Below are 19,980 nucleotides of genomic sequence, written 5' to 3'. Positions count from 1 at the left end.
GATGCAAAAAAGCTTCCTACAAAAGTTACCTGTGGACAAAAATAATTTATATAAATTTGCCCTGTGGATACAAAAAAATATGAATCTATAATAGAGGCTATTTTATAAAGCAAACCACTGACTCAGAGATTTGCTTGACTTTTTTCTTTTCTTTTCTTTTTTGATGAGGAAGATTGGCCCTGGGCTAACATCTGTGCCAATCTTCCTCCATTTTGTATGTGAGATGCTGCCCACAGAGTGGCTTGATGAGTGGTGTGTAGATCTGCACCCAAGATCCAAATCTGCGAACCCCAGGCCACCAGAGCAGAGCATGTGAACTTAGCCATTACGATGTGGGGGTGGCCCCGAAATTTGCTTGATTTTTATTTTCTACTGTAGACAATAGCCTAGTTCAGTTTTGTCTGTTTTAGTCATATATGATTGGGTATCTAAGGATATCCGACTTAATCCAATCCTGAGCAAATTTCAGTTTGCTGAAGAAAAGCTCAGGCAGAGAAGAGCGTGGCTGTGAGAAACCATCGCGCACCCTCTGTGGGATGCAGGGGAGGAGAGAATGGAGCAGAAGCAGGGATAGCATTCTGCGCAAACAATCAGACATCTTCTGTGCCATCTATTGCATGAACCAACCTTTTTCTTGGAATATAAAAATCACACAGGTTGTCCTTTGTTTCCAAAGTTAAAACAAATGAATATGCTTAATCTGAGAATCAAAAAGTAATGGCTGTAACAGCCCACATTTCAGAAACCATCACAATGTTCTAATTCTCAAAAAGGCTCAACATGGCACTATTTCTACACTTATTTTGAATATTGTGAGTTCCGCTGAATGGTGAGGGCCGTGGCTGAAACTCGCAATGTCTACTGTGTAGCCCATCTTGGAAGGTTGTATTCAGTTAGTTGGTGTATCTCACTTTTCAGGCAATTGTCCGACCCTGAGGAAGCAGCGAAGGAGGCCTCTCTCGGGCTGCCTTGCTAGTGTCCTTAGTGCCATCTGCTGCATGGTTCCGGCTACTGTAGGGGAACCACTCTAGGTAGGAGGGGTGTATGAGTCTAGCAAGGGCTGACCTCGGACTTATCGACTTGCAGTCCACGTGTGGAAAGAAAACACACTGTGACAGCTTCTCATGTAGAAAACTCTTTGAAACTATCTTAGAAACAGTTAACAATAACGATTAGCTTTGTGATTCTTACACTAAGCATATTTCTTTAATGTATCCTATTTCCTCTATTTAAAAAGTCTGCGTGTAATCATCTCATCTGATACTTAGCAGCAGCATCAGCTCAGCTCTTCTAAAGTGAAGCTATTATTATCTTTTAGTTTGCTGCTTAGAAAAGTAATGGATCTATTGTATTTAGAAGCAGCAAAAGTAATTTAATGGCACTCATATTAAAGTTTATTGGGGAATATATATTTTTTAATTAAAGGATTTTTTTGAGCTAAAAAATAAATAGAAAGATATAGAAGGACACACAAAAAATAGATGAGCCCCTTATTCTGAAGAGTATTTCCAAAGATACATGTTGAAAGCTAACCACCACCTCAGTGGAGAGAAATGTCTGCTTGTGATTAGACTCCCTGTGGAACAGGGAAAGTTCAACCAAGACGGCAACCCACTGGCTCCTTCACCACCACCGCTGCAAGCAGGGTCTGCACCTCTTCTGCAGACTGGTACCCGTCATACAACTGTATCCCTTGATGCTTTTTTCCTCACTTAGGTTGTCTTTTTCTGATATAAAATTCATTACCGTAGGGGCTGGTGTGTGTGAGGGTGGCGTCCAGGTAAGATCAAGCTCTTGTGTCTATACCGGCTGTTCCATCTGCCTCTTGTCCTAATTCTGAGGGTCCTGAGTGCCCTTAGGGTCAAGGGAGTCGGCCGCCCGAGCAGCTCTGTGATTTAAAACTGATGCTCTTCCAGCTCTGGCCTCCTGGCGGGTCGTCTTTGGATCACTTGCAAGGTCCTCAGTATGAAATTTCAACTAGATTTTCTTACTCGCTGTAGCAAGGATGATGACATGCGCTCTCTTGAGATAAATACATAGTTTAATCCTTAACAGTCAAGTTTATTACCTAAAATATGTGGATACAAAATGCCCAAAGAGGATTGCCACAGTCTTTCTCTCTTAATCTGTCTAGTAGCAACAGTTACTCTGTAACAATCCCTTGAACTAGTTTTTCTCTTTGTTCCAGAGAATTATGTATTTCTTCCACCCTCATCTGGCAGATAATTAATTCAAGAATTCTGTTCTCTATATTAAGATAATAGCCTCCTAAAAAGGACACAAGCCATTTCCTCAATATTGGAACTGAAGCAGACTGTGTGGTAATGCAAAAGTGGTTAATTATGTATAAAACAAGTCACAGTTGGAGAATGATAAACAAGTTAGAAGCGTTAGCCTAAAGGACTGTGAGGACAGACATGAGCATCTGGTGACAGACGTCCTGCAACACACTTGATGTCACAGCTCCTGAAAGCTGTGTCAGTCATTACTTCTAACAGCCAACCGACTGGTGGTGATCAAAAGCTTTCCTAATCACTGTGAAAATACAGTGATATTTATATTCTCTTTCTGAGTCTGTAGGAATGAACGTATTTGTGTACGACGGGGAGGGAAGTTCACGTGTTTAATGCCAGCCTAGAGGTGCTCCTTCCTAGAGTTCTTGTCACTCACAGCCTAGGATGACCAGGAAAAGTGCCCTTCTCTGCCTAGAAAGCCTATTTCTTTCTAAGACCCCCCTACTCAGGATGGTAAATAGACACAAGACACGGCTGCTGCGTCTGTCTGTCCTGATGGCCTTTTGTCGCCGTCCATCCAGCTTGCACAGTGTCTGCTCTCCTGGTTTCTCCTCTTAGATCCGAGTATGAGGTAACGCATCTCTGCGCTGTGGTGTCTTCACGAGTTTCCTTTCTGAGGAGACTCTCCACTATCAGAAGCCACCATATGGGCAGGACAGCACCTTCCGAACACTTGTGTGTGCTGAGGAAGCCTGGCAGAGCTGTGTGAGGGGCCAGGGTCGCTTCTCCGCCGTGGCTGGAGAGTGTATGCTGCACACACTTGTCATTCAAGTCTTCCTGCTCGATGTTATTTAACCCACAACTGCTCAAAGAGAGTTGTAGTGAAACTGGGGTTCAAATCCATTGGGCTCCAAAATACCTTCCTTTTTCAGAGAACTACACCTATAAATATCAAGTGAGCTACATAAAAATCATGGTTAGATCCAGGGTTTCTGCAGCGGGAGGCCTGTTCTATTCACTGGGTCAAGATAAAAGGCAACGGTTGGGCTGATTTTTCACCTTCAGTTTGATTTCATTCTTTAAAACCACTCCTTAACTCAGGCACCTGCCTTCTAGCCTGACATATTTAGCAGCTGCTACCTGCTGTCCACAAAGGTTTTCGTTTTCCCATCTGGGCCCTGCTGTAACGCTGAGTTCAGTCTCTTTCTGGCCCCTTCTCCACTCACCATCCCTCGCGGACCAACCCAGGTCCTCCATCACGCATTCTCCTCTCACATTTCTCTTCTACCTCTCTCAAGGGGGCATCTTAAAACATCTCCGAGAAGACAGAAAAGGTCTACAAAAGACTCAGAAAAACAAGTCAGGTGAACATAAGCTACACCTTACAGAAATGGGTTGAGGTAATGAAACAGAAAGGAGATGTGGGATCTTCTGTGGTGGAAGAATGGAGCTGGGCATTTCTAGATGCCAGCAGCTCCACAAAAGAAGCAGCCTCTTGAAAACCACCACCAGTATACAGAAAATATTGCGTCTGAGTGGGCCTTTTTTAGTATTTTACTAAGCAAAATATGTCCAATATCCATCAGCAGAACATGAAAAAACGCTCCTGAGGCCCTTCCAGATTCCTGCTCTGTTCGAGCCTAAACCTGAATCTCGGTTCTCTCCCTCGGTGAGAGCTGGCCCCCAGCATCCCCTGGGGGTTCGCAGGAACAGACTTGAGCCCCCAGGAGACAGGGGAGTAACCCTACATTCCACGGCGAGCTGTCGGTACACACCCTCCGCCCACTGGAAGACCTTCAACACTCGCCTGCCTCCGGCGGGAGGCTGCCTGTTTTCTTGGTCTAGTTATTCCACTACATATGACTTTAGGACGGAAAAGGGGGCTCTGATTTCCTTCGATGTTCTGATTGCGATATTCACTCTATTTTGCTGAGTCAATTCGATCAGATTAATTTTCATGATACAAGAAGTAGTACAGTGTAGGAAATATTCTTTCTGTTTTGTTGCACAATAGTGCTATACAACCCAACATAACACTTAAAGTTTAATTTTAAAAAGGCACCTGTAATCAGCCCTCAGAATTACTAATTGACGTGCCTAAAAATAAAAGGAACGTCTCCAGATGAACATGGCTGTGGAAGTCAGCATTTCCCCTCTTCTCCTACTGGAAAACACAGAAATCTACACTTTTAGTGAAACTAGAAGACACATATATTCCAGACTCAAAATACACTATTGCCAGCAGTGTATGGGAGTTCTAGCTCCCCCACCTCCTTGCCAACATTTGGTATGGTCCATCTTTTTAATTAATTTCAGCCATTTGAACATGTGTGTAGCTGTGTTTTCCTGTGATCTTAATTTATACTTGTCTAATTACCAGTGATGTCAGGCACATTTTCACATTCCTATTGGTTGTCTGAGTACCTTTGGCAAAGCGTCTGTTAAAAGATTCTGCTGATTTTAAAATTGGGTTGTTTTTCTTATTACTCCGTCTTTAGAATTCAAATTTTGCCACTTGGCGGGCAGTGAGGCTTGTGGTGTTATCTCTTTGTGATTTTAGCAGATTTCCCCAATGACAATGAGGCCAAGAGGTGTCCTGGCCTTCTGGATTCCTTTTAGGAGAAGTGCCTATTCCTGCGTTTTGCCCATTTTTTCTATTGGATTTTCTCCCTTTTTATTGATTTATACAAGCTCATTGTCTGTTATGGATATGAGTCTTTTCTCTGTTAGCAAATACCTTCTCCTACTTTATGGCTTGTCTTTTAATCATTTTTATGGTACCTTTTGATGAACAAAACTTGTAATTCTAACACAGTCATATTTATTGATCTTTTCCTCTAGAGTTTCTGCTTTTTGTGTCTTATCTGAGAAATATGCCCATTTCTAGATGTCATGTTTACCTTGTGAAAATTTATTTCCAACAGCTTTGTCATCATGCCCACTCCATTTCCTTGCCTCGTCCACCCTGAAATGGTGTGAGACAGGGACCCACCCTTGTTTTTCCTGTATAGATACTTACTTATTGCTGCACTGTTTAATTAGAAGGTGTCCCTTCCCACTGCTTCATCCGACATCCATTCCCCCTTGACTGTTCCAGGCTGTTCTGTCCCACTGGCTGCCTCAGTGATCCCACTGCCTGAATGTTTCTAAGTCGTGACGTCTAGTTGAGATATCCGATAACTTCTCACGTTTCACAAACCAAAATATTTACCACTTTCTTTGCTTTTTCTTCCCTTATGCATCTCAAATCTTCTATCTGGGGTCATTTTTATTCCTATTAAGTACATTCTTCAGAATTTATTTTTTTTTAAGTTTTGTGGGTGTCGAACACCCCCAACTTTTTGTTTATCTGAAGATGTCTTCGTTTACCTTTGTTTTAGAGGATAGCTTCACTGCCTATCTGTCGTAAAACACTGAAGATCTCCTCCTCACTCCTCGAATCCTTGTTGCTGTTAACAAGCAAGCTGTCAGTCAAGCTGCTCTCCCTCTGGAAGTAGTCTACCTTTTCTTCCTCCTGTTGTGTTTAAGATTTTCTCTTTGCCTTAAGTATTCTGTGTTTTCATTATCGTGTGTCAGATGTGTGTATCTTTTTTTAATTTGGATTTTATTGAGATAATTGTAGATTCACATGGAGTTATAAGAAATAATACAGAGAGATCCAAAGAACTACTTTCCCTAGTTCTCTCCAATGTTAAAATTCTGTGAAATTATGATATAATATCACAACCAGGAAATCAACATTTATACAATCTGCTGATCTTACTCAGATCTCTCCTGTTTTACTTATGGTTATGTGTGTGTTTATACAATTTTATCACATGTGTAGGTTTGTGTGTCCCTTACCCCAGTCAAGATAAAGAACAGTTCCAACACCACAAGGATCCTTCTTGTTGCCTTTTTATAAGCACACTATGTTTCTCCTGCAGCCTCCTGGGTCTAGAGGGACCAGCCACAGGGATCATTCCTCCCCGGTCATGGTCGATCTTCTCAGTCTGTGTTCTGCGTCTCCTAGCCTGCCATTCACATTTTCTGTTGCTTTCTCCCTTCATCCTACCTTCTGGAAAATTGATTTCAACCTATCTTCTACCTCACTAACTTTCTTTTCAGCTGGTTCTTGTCAGTTGTTAAATTTTATCACCAAGTTCTTAATTTTAGTTACAGTTTTAGGATGAGACGATTGATTTGATTTTTTTAATTGGTCTCATTTTTTTGAAATAATTTTTACTTCTTAAGCCTGTTATTTTTTATATTTTTAGCTTGTAAGCATAAGTCATCTTATAATATATGTTTGTGACTTAAATATCTGAATTCTTTATGATCTCTTTCTAATGTCTACATTTTTATGCTGGTCCTAATTTATGGTATTTTCTTTTCTGGTGTGTCTGATCATTGTATTCAGAAAAAATTAATCACACGAGTAATTTGAGGCCTCAAAAGAGAATTTTCATTTGCTTTTGCCAAGAGCTTAGGGGCCCTGCACAAGTGTCTGCCGAGGCTGCAGGCTCAAGTGAGGGCCCCATCCTTCTGGCTCACCCTCCTCGGAGGGCAGAGCGCTTTCCAGACTCTGGGTTGGTAGAAACTGATTTCTGAAGTCTCACCCTTTGGCCCAGGAGGCTGCCAAAACCACAGCTCAGCTCCACAGCTGTTTCTTTCAATAGACAAATATCCTCTGGGCAAAAGCAGCTTTTAGTTTTGAGCTTAACCCTCCGAATGTTCAGTTTACTCTAGATTTTGGCCAGGTAAATTCTTCCTGATATTGTCAGCTCATTTGAGCATTTAGACATTTTTTAAACATTTTATCCGGTTTTTTTAGTTATCATTTCAGGATGCTGAGGACATGCCAAATACTGTTTTTGCATTTTTTTGGAAGTTTGAATCATGTAAATGTAATACCAACTTAGAAATCACACACACACACACATTATGGAAGGACTCCAAAGATGCACTTGTGGGAGTAGGAAAGTTTGGGAGAATTTTATCACAGCTATCCACGGCATAATTCTCTGTAAAATCAGCCACACAACCATGGAGTCTGTGTTTTGTTATTTACTTTTGAGGTTTAAAAAAAGATGTACAGATTGCCAAAACTTCTTGGCACGAGTACAGTTAAAACACAGAAGGGAGCGTGGGGTGAAGGAGAGAAGACTTATTTTCCATATTAATCACATAAGTTCATTTACTACTGGAAGTTTCTAAGGCAGTTGAATTTAAAATAATGTATCAGTTATTTTTTCTTTGGTTTTAAAAACTGCCTTCCAATGAGCTATGAGGGAAGATGAAAGCCGGCACTGTTGCCTCCACGTGTCTTTAGCCGCCTGCTGAGCCCTGGAAGGGTGGCTCAGTGGAGTGTGTGAAGATGAGAGAGGAGCAGGGGAATCCTGCAGGAGAGCTCAGGCCTGAGCTACGACTAATGGGCGCGTCTCCAGGAGGCACAGCACCTTCAGAAAGCAATAGCTAAGTGCTTCTTAAACGGGGCTGCCTGGGCAGCAACCATGCCTCAAGCAAAGAGTTAGAGATCACAGGCTCCTTGAAGAGAGGAAGAGCTAAGATCACAGTAAAAGAAACATAAGGACCACATAAAGCTGAGGGAAAAACCCCTAGAGTAAATGTTTGACAAAGACGCTCCCATTTAATACCCGGCACAATAGACCAGCAATCATTGGTAGTTGTAACGTTGACTGAAAAACAGTAAGGTATTTTCACATTGAAAGAACTATAATTTAAATGAAGACAGAAGATGATGTGGAATGTCTGTAAGTGAATCTCATTTAATGCTGTCTGCACCTTCACCCCCTCTGCCCTGGCTCAAGCAGCCCCAGACAAGACGCAAGATCAAGTTGTGCTTTCCCCTCAAGATGTTTTCACCTCCACTTGCAGCCAGCTCAAGAAGGTCGAGAACCATCAAGATTTGCGAGCTGTTATCATCCTGTTTTTCGTCCCTTCTCCCAACCAAAAATGGCTCAGTCACATCAGAGGGGCTTTACGCTGAAAAAGGTATTTGAGAAGTGGCCCCTGGTTGACCCACTCAGAATCAGACGGACTCTGATAACGCACGGACATTCCCGGGACACTAGCCTCTCACAAGAAACATGCTGTTAGAAGGATGGTCTCCAGGTCGCCTGTCATGAATGTGAGTTTGTCCCACAGCACTTATTGAAGATAGTTTCCAAAACTTTCATTAAATACTGTCAAGATACAGAAAATACATATAAAATATGTGTAAAGTACAAAAATAGCCAGGGAACACCTCCACAAACACAGGCTGACCTGCCCCCCGCATGACCACCCCTCTCAGTCTCCTGAAACCTGCTTGGGGATCTCACCCCACTTCCTGGCTTCCCTCTCCGTCCCAAGTAACCACCATCACATTCTCTGCCTCCTCCCTCTGCTCTATAAAATCGTTACCAAGTGCATTTATATGTGCAAACAGTGTGCTGTTTATTTTTTGCATGGCTTAAGACTTTATATAAATGGGATTGTCAAGTGCCTTCTTGAATTTGGCCTCTTTGCTCTCGAGATTCATCAACGTCGTCTGTGGTTGTAATTCATTCATTTTACTGTTGTTTGCTATTCCCTTGTACAAATATCCCACAGTTTATTTATTCAGCCTACTATTGGGCTGTTTCCAGATTTTTCCTGTTAACAAACAGTGCTTCTAAGAATGTTCTTGCACACATTTCCTGGTATCCTTGTGCGTGCGGTTTTCGGGAATACAAACAAGGGCGGAACTTGTAGGTCTTAGGATTGATGGAGCTTCAACTCAATTGGAAAACGTCAAACGTTTTTGAAGCGATGGTTCCAATTTGCACTTCCACCAAGAGCACATCGTGGTCTGACGGCTCCATACAGTATGCAAAATATCCTGTTCTCACATTCAAAATGTTTTCCAATCTAGTGGGTATGAATTAACTTCTCATTATAGGCTTAATTTCCAGTCTTCCGGTTCTTAATGAAATTGAACGTTTTATATATCTTCGACTTTCTGCTTTTCTCAAGTGAAATAACTCTTCACTTTTTTGGCCCATTTTATTGGACTCTCTTTTTCCTGTTGATTTTTGTGATTTCTTTATATATCCTAAACTATAGTTCTTCGTCAGTTATATACATTGCAAATATCTTCCAAATTTGGTTTGTCTTTTTATTTAACTCATGGATATTTTGAGCAGAAGTTCTTTATGTTAATGTGCCCATTAAAACACTTTTTGGGTCTTGTTTTAGAAAGCCTTCTCTATGCTGTGGGCATGAAGACGTTCTCCATTCCCATATCAATTGGGAATTCTCTTCATGTTTGTGTTTAGGCCCAACTTTATTTTTCACTGTAATTATCCCAATGCCTCTTCTTTAAAAGTCCTTTTGTCACCATTAATATGAAATGCCAACTTGCCATCATCGAGTTTCTGTGTGTTTCATTGTGTTTCTGGGCACGCTTCTGCCTCATTGACTGGCCTGATTATTACACTTTTATAATTGTTCTTTACAGTTAATCTCAGTGGGGCGAGCGCTTTCTTTCCAGGAGACCCTCAGCTAGCTTGGATTCTCAGCTCTTCAATATAAATTTTAGAACCAATTAGTTTAAGCTCCATAAAAGAACAAAAAAACATACAAACAAAAACCAAAATTCATCAAAATTCTTACTAGAATTGCATTGAATTTACAGATTAACTAAAGGGAAAGCTGATATTTTTATGATATTACATCTTCTAATCCATAAATATGGTGTTTCTCTCCATTTATTTAGGTCTTACTTAATGCTGTCCAAGTAAGTTTTATAATTTTCTATGAATATTTTGCATATTTTTTGGTAATTTATTCTCAGGTACTTAATTTTTTTGATGTCACATTAAAGGTCATATCTGCTTGATTCCATTTCCTAACTCCTTGTCGTACAGAGGTATGATAGAAGGTTTTCATTGATTCATGTGTCCAGAAGTCTTGCTAAATTTACTCAATGATCCTTAGAGGTTTTTACATAAAAAGAAAAAAAGCATACCTTCCGTGAAAAACAAGAGATTCCTTTTTTTCTCCCCTTGCTGCCCTGATAAAACGTGAGTGTGGTGACAGCGGGAACCCCGGTCTGTTTCATCTGAGAAGGTATGATCCCAGGCTTTTGATAATACCTTTAATTAGGGAAATTTTTTACTTCCAATTCTTAGTTTGATAAGAGTTTAACACAAATGGATGTTTAATTTTTATCAGATCCTTTATCTGCATTCATTTAGATAATTGTACATTTCTCCTTAAATTGTTAATGTTATATTATTGAAATTTATTTTCTGTTAAACCACCTTAAATTTGTCAGATGTTGTTAACATCTATGTTTACAAGTTAGCTTGGCTGGTAATTTTCTTATGCTGCCCTTGCGGGTTTTGGAACCTGAGTAAGACGAACCATGTAAAATGAACTGGGAGCATTTCCTCTATCTCTTTTCTTGAGAATAGTTTGTGTAGGTCGGAGTTAATTCATCTATGGAATGTTTGGTAGAAATTTCAGGTAAAGTATTTGAGCCCGAGAGGGAGACTTTTAACTATTGATTCAAGTTCTTAATAGTGAAAACCCTATTTAGTTTTATTTTTCTAAGAATGTGTTCATTTTATCTAACATTTTTAATTTATTGGCATAATATTTGAATATTAACTTCTTATCATTTAAACTACATAGAATGCCTGGTAATGCCCCCCCTTTTATTGCTAATACTATTCTTTTGCTCTTTTTTTCTTGCTCTGTTTTACCAGAGTTGGTTCATTTCACTATTCACTTCAAATCATCAATTTTTAGTTTTGGTGATTCTCTCTATTATACGTCTATTTTCTTTCTATTGATTCTCTACTATTTCCTGCCTTCTATTTTTGGAGGGTGAATTCAGTTTTTTTGTCTAATTTCTTAAACTCATTCACTTTGAGGCTTTTCTGTTTTCTGACATCGTGACTAGAGCTGCATATTTCCTTCTAGGAAGCACGTTGGCTCCATCACATGAGGTGATAGGCAGCGTTTTCATTATCATCCCTTCTCAGTAGTTTCTAATTAATTTTCATTACCATTTCTTCTTTAACTGGTGCCTTCTTCAGAAATGTTTAATTTCAAAAGTGTGAGTTTTATCTTATCTTTTTGTTAATTATTTCTAGCTTCACTCTTTGTGCTCAGGGAGTGTGTTCTCCGTGACACAATCAATTGAAGTTTCGCAAGGCTTGCTTTAAGGCACAATATGTGGTTAATTTTATAAAAGTTCTAAGTGCCCTTGACGAGAATGAGCATTTTTGCAATCGATCCCTTAAGCTCAGCTTGCTGGTTGTGTCATTCGGTTCTACGCTCTCACTGACGTCACGCGCCTGAGCTCTCAGTTACTAGACAAACGATTTAAAATCTTCCGACTCTGATGGTATGTGTCTTTTAATCCTTTTCATTTCATAAATATATACATATAAAGCCTGTATTATTAAGTAGCCATATATCAATCAAAATTCTTAAATCTTGCTAATAAGTGGAAACTTTTCTCCACTTTGTAATTACCCTTTTACATCTACTAGTGTTTTTGGTCCTAAAATATACTTTGTCTGATATTTCCAGTTACCAAATTCTTCTGTGGACTTCCATTTGTGCCGTGTGTCTTCATCCCATCCTTCCATTTCAGACTGTTTCCTGAAGTTTTAGGTCAGTCTTTTATTTTTTAACCAAGTCTAAAAATCCTTGTCTTCTAACTAGATATTTGATTATATTTTTACAATCTTTCAAATAAAATTAGGAAATATATGTTTCCAAATAAAATTAGGAAACATTGTAATAATAATACAATTAAAACTGAGATCAATTTCCCCAAACACCAGTAAAACACACTAAAACTCATGTAACAAAGGACCAAAGATTTCTGCATTATAGAACACATTTTAAACCCAACTTATCTAATTATTTAGTACTTAATAGATGTTATTAAGTATATTGAGTCTAGTGTGTATTTATTCTGCGGAGTATTGAATGCAAATTACCTTGACTTTCTATGCTTAATAATAAATATGTCCTGTTATATAACTAAACAAAGAAATCATATGCTAGACATGGTAGGGATACTATCTAAATTGGATCTAGGTGTTGGTGCCCCTGGGTAACTGGCAGAAACAAGCACAGAAGCTAAACCCTCAGGAAAACAACATTAGTAAGCAATAAGACATTGTCAGGGAAACAGCTGAGACACTCCTGCAGGAACTGTGAGACCTCTTTCCAGAACATACACAGGACTCAACATTTTTATTGCTGCATGTAAGGAATATCATAGATGGTTTTCATTTCAGATAGTAATTTTTTTATGAAACGTATGCAAGTCATTATTGCAAGTTTCTAGACAATGGAGACTTCAGGAGTGAGGGGCATCTCTACTTGGAATTATTTCTTCTCTTTTCTTTGGTGCTCTCTCTTGTCCCACCTGATCAGCTTCTTTTTTGTTTATTTTACCTTTTAAAATATTAATTGGACATTTTTTCCTCATTCATTTTTCTTTCTACAGATTTGGAAGTTAAACATTCTGTATTTATTAGTTTACTAGTTTCCTTAACATTTCCATCATGCCTACTTAACTTATAAAAATCTGAAATTCAAATTTCATTCCTTTTAAACAATTATCTTATTAAAGCTTTAAATCTGATCATGCCTTCCCAACTTATCTGTAACTATCATTGGATATCATAGCTCTACCCTGTTTTAAACCCAAAAAGAAGTATTGTTTTGTACATTCAATGTTGCACAAATATTGACTCACATATTTTCCACTTTTTTTGTCCTTTACTCTTTTTTGCATCTTCCCTGTGGAATAGATCTCCTTTAGCCTGGAGAACGTCTTTTGAGCTTTTTAAAGAGAGTATCTTTCGTTACAAACTCTCTCACTTTTCCTCATCTGACAATATTTTTTCTTTCTGCAAAGTACCTAACTTTAGTTTGATAGGAATTTTCTCTCATCTCACTGAAATAGTCCACTGTTTTCTGGCTTCCCTTGTTGTTGTCGAGAAGTCAACTGTCAGTATAACCACTCTTCCTTTTTCTGGTAGTTTTTAAGATTTTTCTTTTCGTCTATGGCATTCTGTACTTAAGCTAATGTAGATGTTCATTTATTTTTTGTTTATTCTACCTTGATTCATGACTCTATAGATTGATGCTTTTTATCAGACCGGCAAATTTCTCAGCCTTTTTCTCTTGAAATATTGTCTCTACCTCATTCTTTCTCCTCTATTTCTAGAAATCCAATTATTTAAATTGTATTAGAAGTTTTCACTCTGTTCTACCTCTCTCTTTTCCGTTATATGTTCTCTTTTTCTCATTGTGCTACATTCTGGATAAATTCTTCAGATCCGTTATCTAGTTCACTAATCTTCTCATGAAGTATCTAATTATCCATTTAACCCAACCATTGCTTTCATGTCAATATTTTTTCATTTCTGAAAGTTCTATTTTATTCTTTTTCAAGTCTGCTTGTTTAATTTTGTGTCACTTTATATATATTGTAATCCTTTTTTTAAAAAGAAAAAACCTTTAAAAAAGCTAAACACAGCCATTTTATATCCTGTTTGGTAAACCCAGTCTCTAAGAGTTTTGCTAGCTGATTCAGGCGCCTGTTTACTGTGATGCTCTCATCCACGTCATCCTGTTTCCTCTTGTGTTTGCAGCTTTGACAATGAGCTTCCACTCTTTGGAATGTCATCTGCAGGTGTCCTCGAGGCCTCAGTTGCTAGTGGATAGCATCCTTGCTTTTGCTTCTTCCAAACTTCTGAGGACACTAACAACTTGGGACACTTTTAAACTAAACTACTTCTACAGGCACACCTTGTTCTGCACTTCACTTTATTCTGTTTTTCACAAATTGAAGGTTTGTGGAAACCCTGCATCAAGCAAGTCTATAGGCCCCATTTTTCCAACAGCATTTTCTCACTTCTTGTCTCTGTGTCACATTTTGGTAATTCTCACAATATTTCAACCTTTTTCATTGTTATTGTATTTGTTATGGTGACCTGTGATCAGTGGTCTTTAATGTTACTCTTGTGATTGTTTTGGGGCATCATGAACCACGCCCGTATAAGACTGGAACTTAATCTACAAACGTCGCGTGTGTTCTGACTGCCCCACCGTCGGCCCTTCTCCCATCTCTCTCCCTCTCCTTTGGTGTCCCTACTCACTGAGACACAACAATATTGAAATTGGGCCAGTTAATAACCCTACAGCGGCCTCTAAGTGTTCAAGTGAGAGGAAGAGTCGTACATCTCTCACTTTAAATCAAAAACTAGAAATGATTAAGCTTAGTGAGGAAGGCATGTCAAAAGCAGATACAGGCCAAAAACTAGGCCTTTTGGGCAAAACAGTTAGCCAAGTTGTGAATGCAAAGGAAAAATTCTTGAAAGAAATTAAAATTGCTACTCCCATGAACACATGAATGATAAGAAAGTGACACAGCCTTATTGCGGATGTGGAGAAGGTTTTAGTGATCTGGATAGAAGATCAAACCAGCCACAACATTCCCCTAAGCCAAAGCCTAATCCAGAGGAAGGCCCTAACTCTCTTCAATTCTGTGAAGGATGAGAAAGGTGAGAAAGTTGCAGAAGAAAAGTTTAAAGCATGAGGTTTAAGGAAAGAAGCCATCTCTATAACATAAAAGTGCAGGGTGAGGCAGCAAGTGCTGATGTAGAAGCTGCAGCAAGTTCTCCAGAAGATCTAGCTAAGATAATCAATGAAGGTTGCTACACTGAAAAACAGATTTTCAATGTATATGAAATAGGCTTCTATTGAAAGAAGAGCAATCTAGGACTTTCATAGTTAGAGAGGAGAAGTCAATGTCTGGCTTCAAAGCATTAAAGGACAGGCTGTATCTTGTCAGGGGCTAATGCAACTAGTGATTTTAAGTAGAAGCCAATGCTCATTTACTATTCAAAAAATCCTAGGTCCATTAAGAATTATGCTAAATCTACTTTGCCCGTGCTGTGTAAATGAAACAACAAAGCCTGGATGACAGCACACCTGTTTACAACATGACTTGCTGAATATTTTAAGCCCACTGTTGAGACCTACTGCTCAGAAAAAAAAGATTCCTTTCAGAATATTACTGCTCATTGACAATGCCCCTGGTCACTCAAGAGCTCTGATGGAGACGTACAACAAGATGATGTTGTTTTCATGCCTCTAACACAGCATCCATTCTGCAGCCCATGGATCAAGGAGTAACTCCAACTTTCAAATCTTGTCATTTAAGAACTACATTTCATAAAGCTATAACTGCTATAGACAGTGATTCCTTTGACGATCTGGGCAGAGTAAACTGAAAAACTTCTGGAAAGGATTTGCCATTCTAGATGCCCTTAAGAACATGTGTGATTCAGGGGAAGAGGTCAAAATATCTACATTAACTGGAGTTTGGATGAAGTTGATTCCAACCTTCATGGATGACTTTGAGGGGTTCAAGACTTCAGTGGAGGAAGTAACCACCGATGTGGTGGAAACAGAAAGAGAACTAGAGTTAGAAGTGGAGCCTGAACATGTGACTCAATTACTACAATCTCATGATAAAACTCTGTCAACAAAAATAATCCATAACCAATCTATAAATGAAAATTTGGGTGAGTTTATTTTGAGCTAAAATCTGAGGACCATGGCCCGGGGCCTTTCTTCCCGAAGGAAGAAAGGACACCAAAGAAGTGAGGTATACAGAGTGGTTATATACCCCCAAACAGGACGTTTCACATATGATTGAAATGTCCCTCCCACGATAGTCACAAGATCGCCCTGTCTGCACAGCGCTTGATGGACGCAGCAGGTAGTGGGTCTGCTGTCTCGGAGGGCGTAGCAGGAGGCAAGTCTATTGTCTCGAGCTGGGCCATCACAGGTGAGCGCAGCAATCAGTTCCTAGCCTAAGGAAAGATGCTTAATCCTTAAGGGAATGCCAACGTTGGGAGGGGGAGGGAAGTTGCACCTTTATCTCAAGGGCCTTTGTTCTTGCCATAGGGAATGTCTAAAGCAGATATACAATGCATGCTCCATGGCCAGGGTCAGGCCCTTTTGGAAAAACAAGGTCAGGCCAAATTAGGTTTATACCAAATGGCTTCCTCATATACTCCTATCACTTGCCATTTCTATTTGTCAATTCTAATCGATGAGGAGTTGCTTCTTACAGATGAGTAAAGAAAGTGGTTTCTTGAGATTTAATCTACTCCTGGTGAAGATGCTGTGCAGACTGTTGAAATGACAACAAAGGATTCAGAATATGACATAAACTTAGTTCACAAAGTAGCAGCAGAGTTTGAGAGGATTGGATCCAATTTTGAAAGAAGCTCTACTGTGGGTAAAATGTTCTCCCAACAGCATCGCATTCTAGTTCTCTTACTACAGAGGAATTGTTCATGAAAGGAAGAGTCAATTGATGTGGCAAAATTCACTGTTGTCTTATTTTAAGAAATTGCCACAGCCACCCCAGCCTTCAGCAACCACCATCCTGGTCAGCCAGCATCCATCAACACCGAGGGAAGACCTTCCACCAGCAAAATGATTATGACTCACTGAAGGCTCAGATGCCGGTTAGCATTTTTCAGCAATAAAGAAATTTTTAAATTAAGGTATCTACATTGTTTTCTTAGACACAAGCTATTGCACACTTAATAGGCAAGAGGATAGTGTAAACATAACTTTTGTATGCACTGGGAAACTGAAAACTTCATGTGACTTGCTTTATTGTGATGCTCACTTTATTGGGGTGGTCTGGACCTGAACTCACAGCATCTCTGTGGCATGCCTCTAACAGCCGTTTTGAACTACCCAGAGGATATGGCTTCAGTCTGCAAATGCTTGCATACTGACTTGTGAAGAATTATTGGGAAAGCCTCCTTTCCCATTTCAGTCTTCTTCCAATTAGCCCTTAGTTGAGGATTTAGCCCCTGAAGTGCTAGGCAGGGAGAGCCACCAACTGACCCCCACCTGGAGTAGCTTTTCTCCTGCCACCCTCTGCCTCCAACCCTGACACTCTGCAAAAGTTGAATTTCCAGTTCACTTAAGTTCAGCCAACATCTCAGGGTGGTAGCTCCACTTACCTGTCAACATTCCTATTGTCATTAGTTTTTGGCCTCTGAGTGAGGCTGGACCATCGTGAATCTTCTTCCACAAAGCCAGAAAGAGAGCACCCACCGAATGCTTCCTTGCTCCTTCAGTTAGTGTGTGTGTGTGTGTGCGTGCTGTTCATTAAAAAGAGTAATTAGAATGCCTATGTCCCAGGATATCGTTAAGATCCTTGTGTTTGTCTGACTAACGTTTTTGATCACCTACCGTTTTCCACTTGTGTTGTTCTGTTTCAGCTGCATCTGGATCCACAGAGCCCCTCCCTGGAGCATGACTGCTGCGCAGAGACGGGGACCCCACACAGCACCGTGGAGTCGTTTTTCCTTCTCCTGGAAAGGAAATGAAACAAAACTCAGTTTCTTATGACCTTTCCCAGAAAACAGAGAATACGCAATGTCATCAAATTCTCTCTTAAGTCTTTCTTTTTTTTGTTTGCTTATCTTTGAAATTACATTTGCTTGCAATTTAGGTTTCTATAAAATAACAGAGACAGACAAGCACCTCAGTGTCCCAAATGAGGTAAGAATCTGTGTTTGGACGTCACTCTGAGCCCACAATTTCTGCTCTGGGAAAGTGACAAGGGAATCTGAACACCCGCCATTTGGGGCTGGTGGCTCATTCTGCTGTGGAGACAAAGTCCATGAGGACTTACAATAAAAAATAAAGAAAATAAAAAGAACATAGAGTAGGAGGGAGGGACTAAGCCCTCTTGGATTCAAATACGTGAATGTTGCCATATATTTGCTTTAGTTTTGGAGCAACTGAAAACATATTCATCTGTATGGCTGAGTGATGTTGGATTTTCCAGTTAATCATGTTCCTTTACAACAAAAAAATATTAAATACATAGATACACATTCCAACATGTTGTGATGCTTATTTTCTCCTAAAGTACTTTTCATATTTTCCTGTAACAAAATTAGAGGCATGTGAACAGTAACAACACGTACAGAGCACCCACCAGGTTGAGGGGCTTGGCATACATCATGTAACTTAATTCCTCTCCTGGAATCCTTATCTCTCATTGTGAAAATGAGGAAATTGAGGGACAAAGAGACTAAAGAAGGGATCGAAGTTTACTCACATGTTAGATAGAGATACTGTGATTTAAATTAATCCAGGTAAAATCTGATTTTTCAAGTATAATTCATAACAGAAAACAATCTAGCATAAGTTTAATGATATTTATTTAAACGAAACATTGGAACATCATTTAAGGAGTGTTAAGGAAATAGGAGTACCTTCTTAATTCATATCTGAGGGGCAGTTTTATGTTTCTTAAAGGAACGACTTTCTTTACCTGGACAAGGAAGTTTAAGGAGCTTAGATCAGCAAAGGTAGAAATAAAGCTAATATTTTAGACGCTCTTTGTGCCTGTGTGTCTATAACCAAAGTGAATATGCATATGTGTATACGTAAAAAACAAATACTGCCTGTAGAAAACGTCTTTGATTAAGAAAAGAGATCTTCAAAACAAGTTTTTCCATAAAAAAATAGGTAAATTTATTCATAGATAATATGACAGTAAGACACTGTATGAAGTTGCTTCATTCCTTTTGATATTTTCCCATTCTAATAGATTTCCTTCTCACCCAAAGACCACTGTTATGCAGGAACATTACTAGCTACTATAATACATTCCTACGTTATTAACTGACATAAAAAAATATTGTCAGTTTGTAGTAGCTCTTCTAAGATTATGATTACCACAAGGAATACGTGGTTCTTATTAAATTCCTCAAAAAAAGATGTAGCAACCCACAATGGAAATACTTGCATTAAGATGACACTCAGACCAAATGTCCAGCTTGAATCTCAGAAAATCTCTCCAGTGAAGTGGCAAACAGGCAGCTGCAAACCATGGTGATTTCACTCTGCTGACTGGCATTTCTTTACCATCCCAACCTAAAGAGCCCGTCCAAATTTATGTGGAATTAGACAGAACTTGAGGAAACCGACGGTGTCCTTTGGAGGATCTATATTCTAATACCATCAAGAAGGACTGTCTCAAACAGCCCTCAGGACTCGGAAGCAGCTGGCCATCCACTTCTTCCCTGACTCTCCTGTTGCCCCTGTCATCTCTGCCTGTGGGAGAGGCAGGAAGATGTGTCACTTTTTAGGGATAAATAGTAAGTACTGTTATTGCTTTAACCTTCTAGAATATTACTGAGACAGATGTGCTTACCTGTTGACTTTCTCTGGTACATGCACATTGGAAGATTCTATTTTAAATGGGAAAATATTTTTCCTGTGAATATCTAGCAGCATTTCCCCAGGCAAATAGTAAAAACTAAAATTCTAAACATAGAAACAAATGGTATATAGACCAACATAAATTACCAGGTGACAGCAAGCAACTCTTACCTAAACACCTTCAGAGGCTGGCCTGGAGTGTAAGGCAGGGTTCCTTGAGCTGAGCACGCTTGACATTGTGGGCAGAATAACTCTGTTGTGGAGGCCGTCCTGTGTGCTGCAGGACATTTGGAGGCATCCCTGGCTTCTAGCCCCTGGACACCAGTCGCAGTGTCTCCCACACCCTCCACCTCCTTGCACTGAGCCAACCCAGTTGCCTCCAGACATCGCAGATGCCCTGTCAGGGCACATGCACTGCTGTGCACAGAATTGAGACTGACGAATGCATGATTAAAAACATATTGGATGGTCTCAGGTT

At 39.6% G+C, this 19,980-nt stretch overlaps 1 protein-coding gene across 3 annotated transcripts in view; it reads right to left on the bottom strand.

Moving 5' to 3' along the window:
- LOC106838994 (uncharacterized) overlaps nt 1–19,980 on the bottom strand; it is a 55,220-nt gene that overhangs the window by 27,332 nt on the left and 7,908 nt on the right. For 2 of the 3 annotated variants that reach the window (XM_070514561.1, XM_044776993.2), the window contains exon 2: nt 17,517–17,638. In XM_070514561.1, the coding sequence (XP_070370662.1) occupies nt 17,517–17,638 (122 nt within the window). Of the gene's footprint in view, nt 1–17,516; nt 17,639–19,673; nt 19,780–19,980 lie in introns of all 3 variants that reach the window. The other variant, XR_011504900.1, reaches the window with a different exon arrangement.

Source organism: Equus asinus, chromosome 8, assembly GCF_041296235.1.
Source record: "Equus asinus isolate D_3611 breed Donkey chromosome 8, EquAss-T2T_v2, whole genome shotgun sequence".
NCBI classification, from domain to species: domain Eukaryota; kingdom Metazoa; phylum Chordata; class Mammalia; order Perissodactyla; family Equidae; genus Equus; species Equus asinus.
This window is presented reverse-complemented; position numbering and strand designations above follow the sequence as displayed.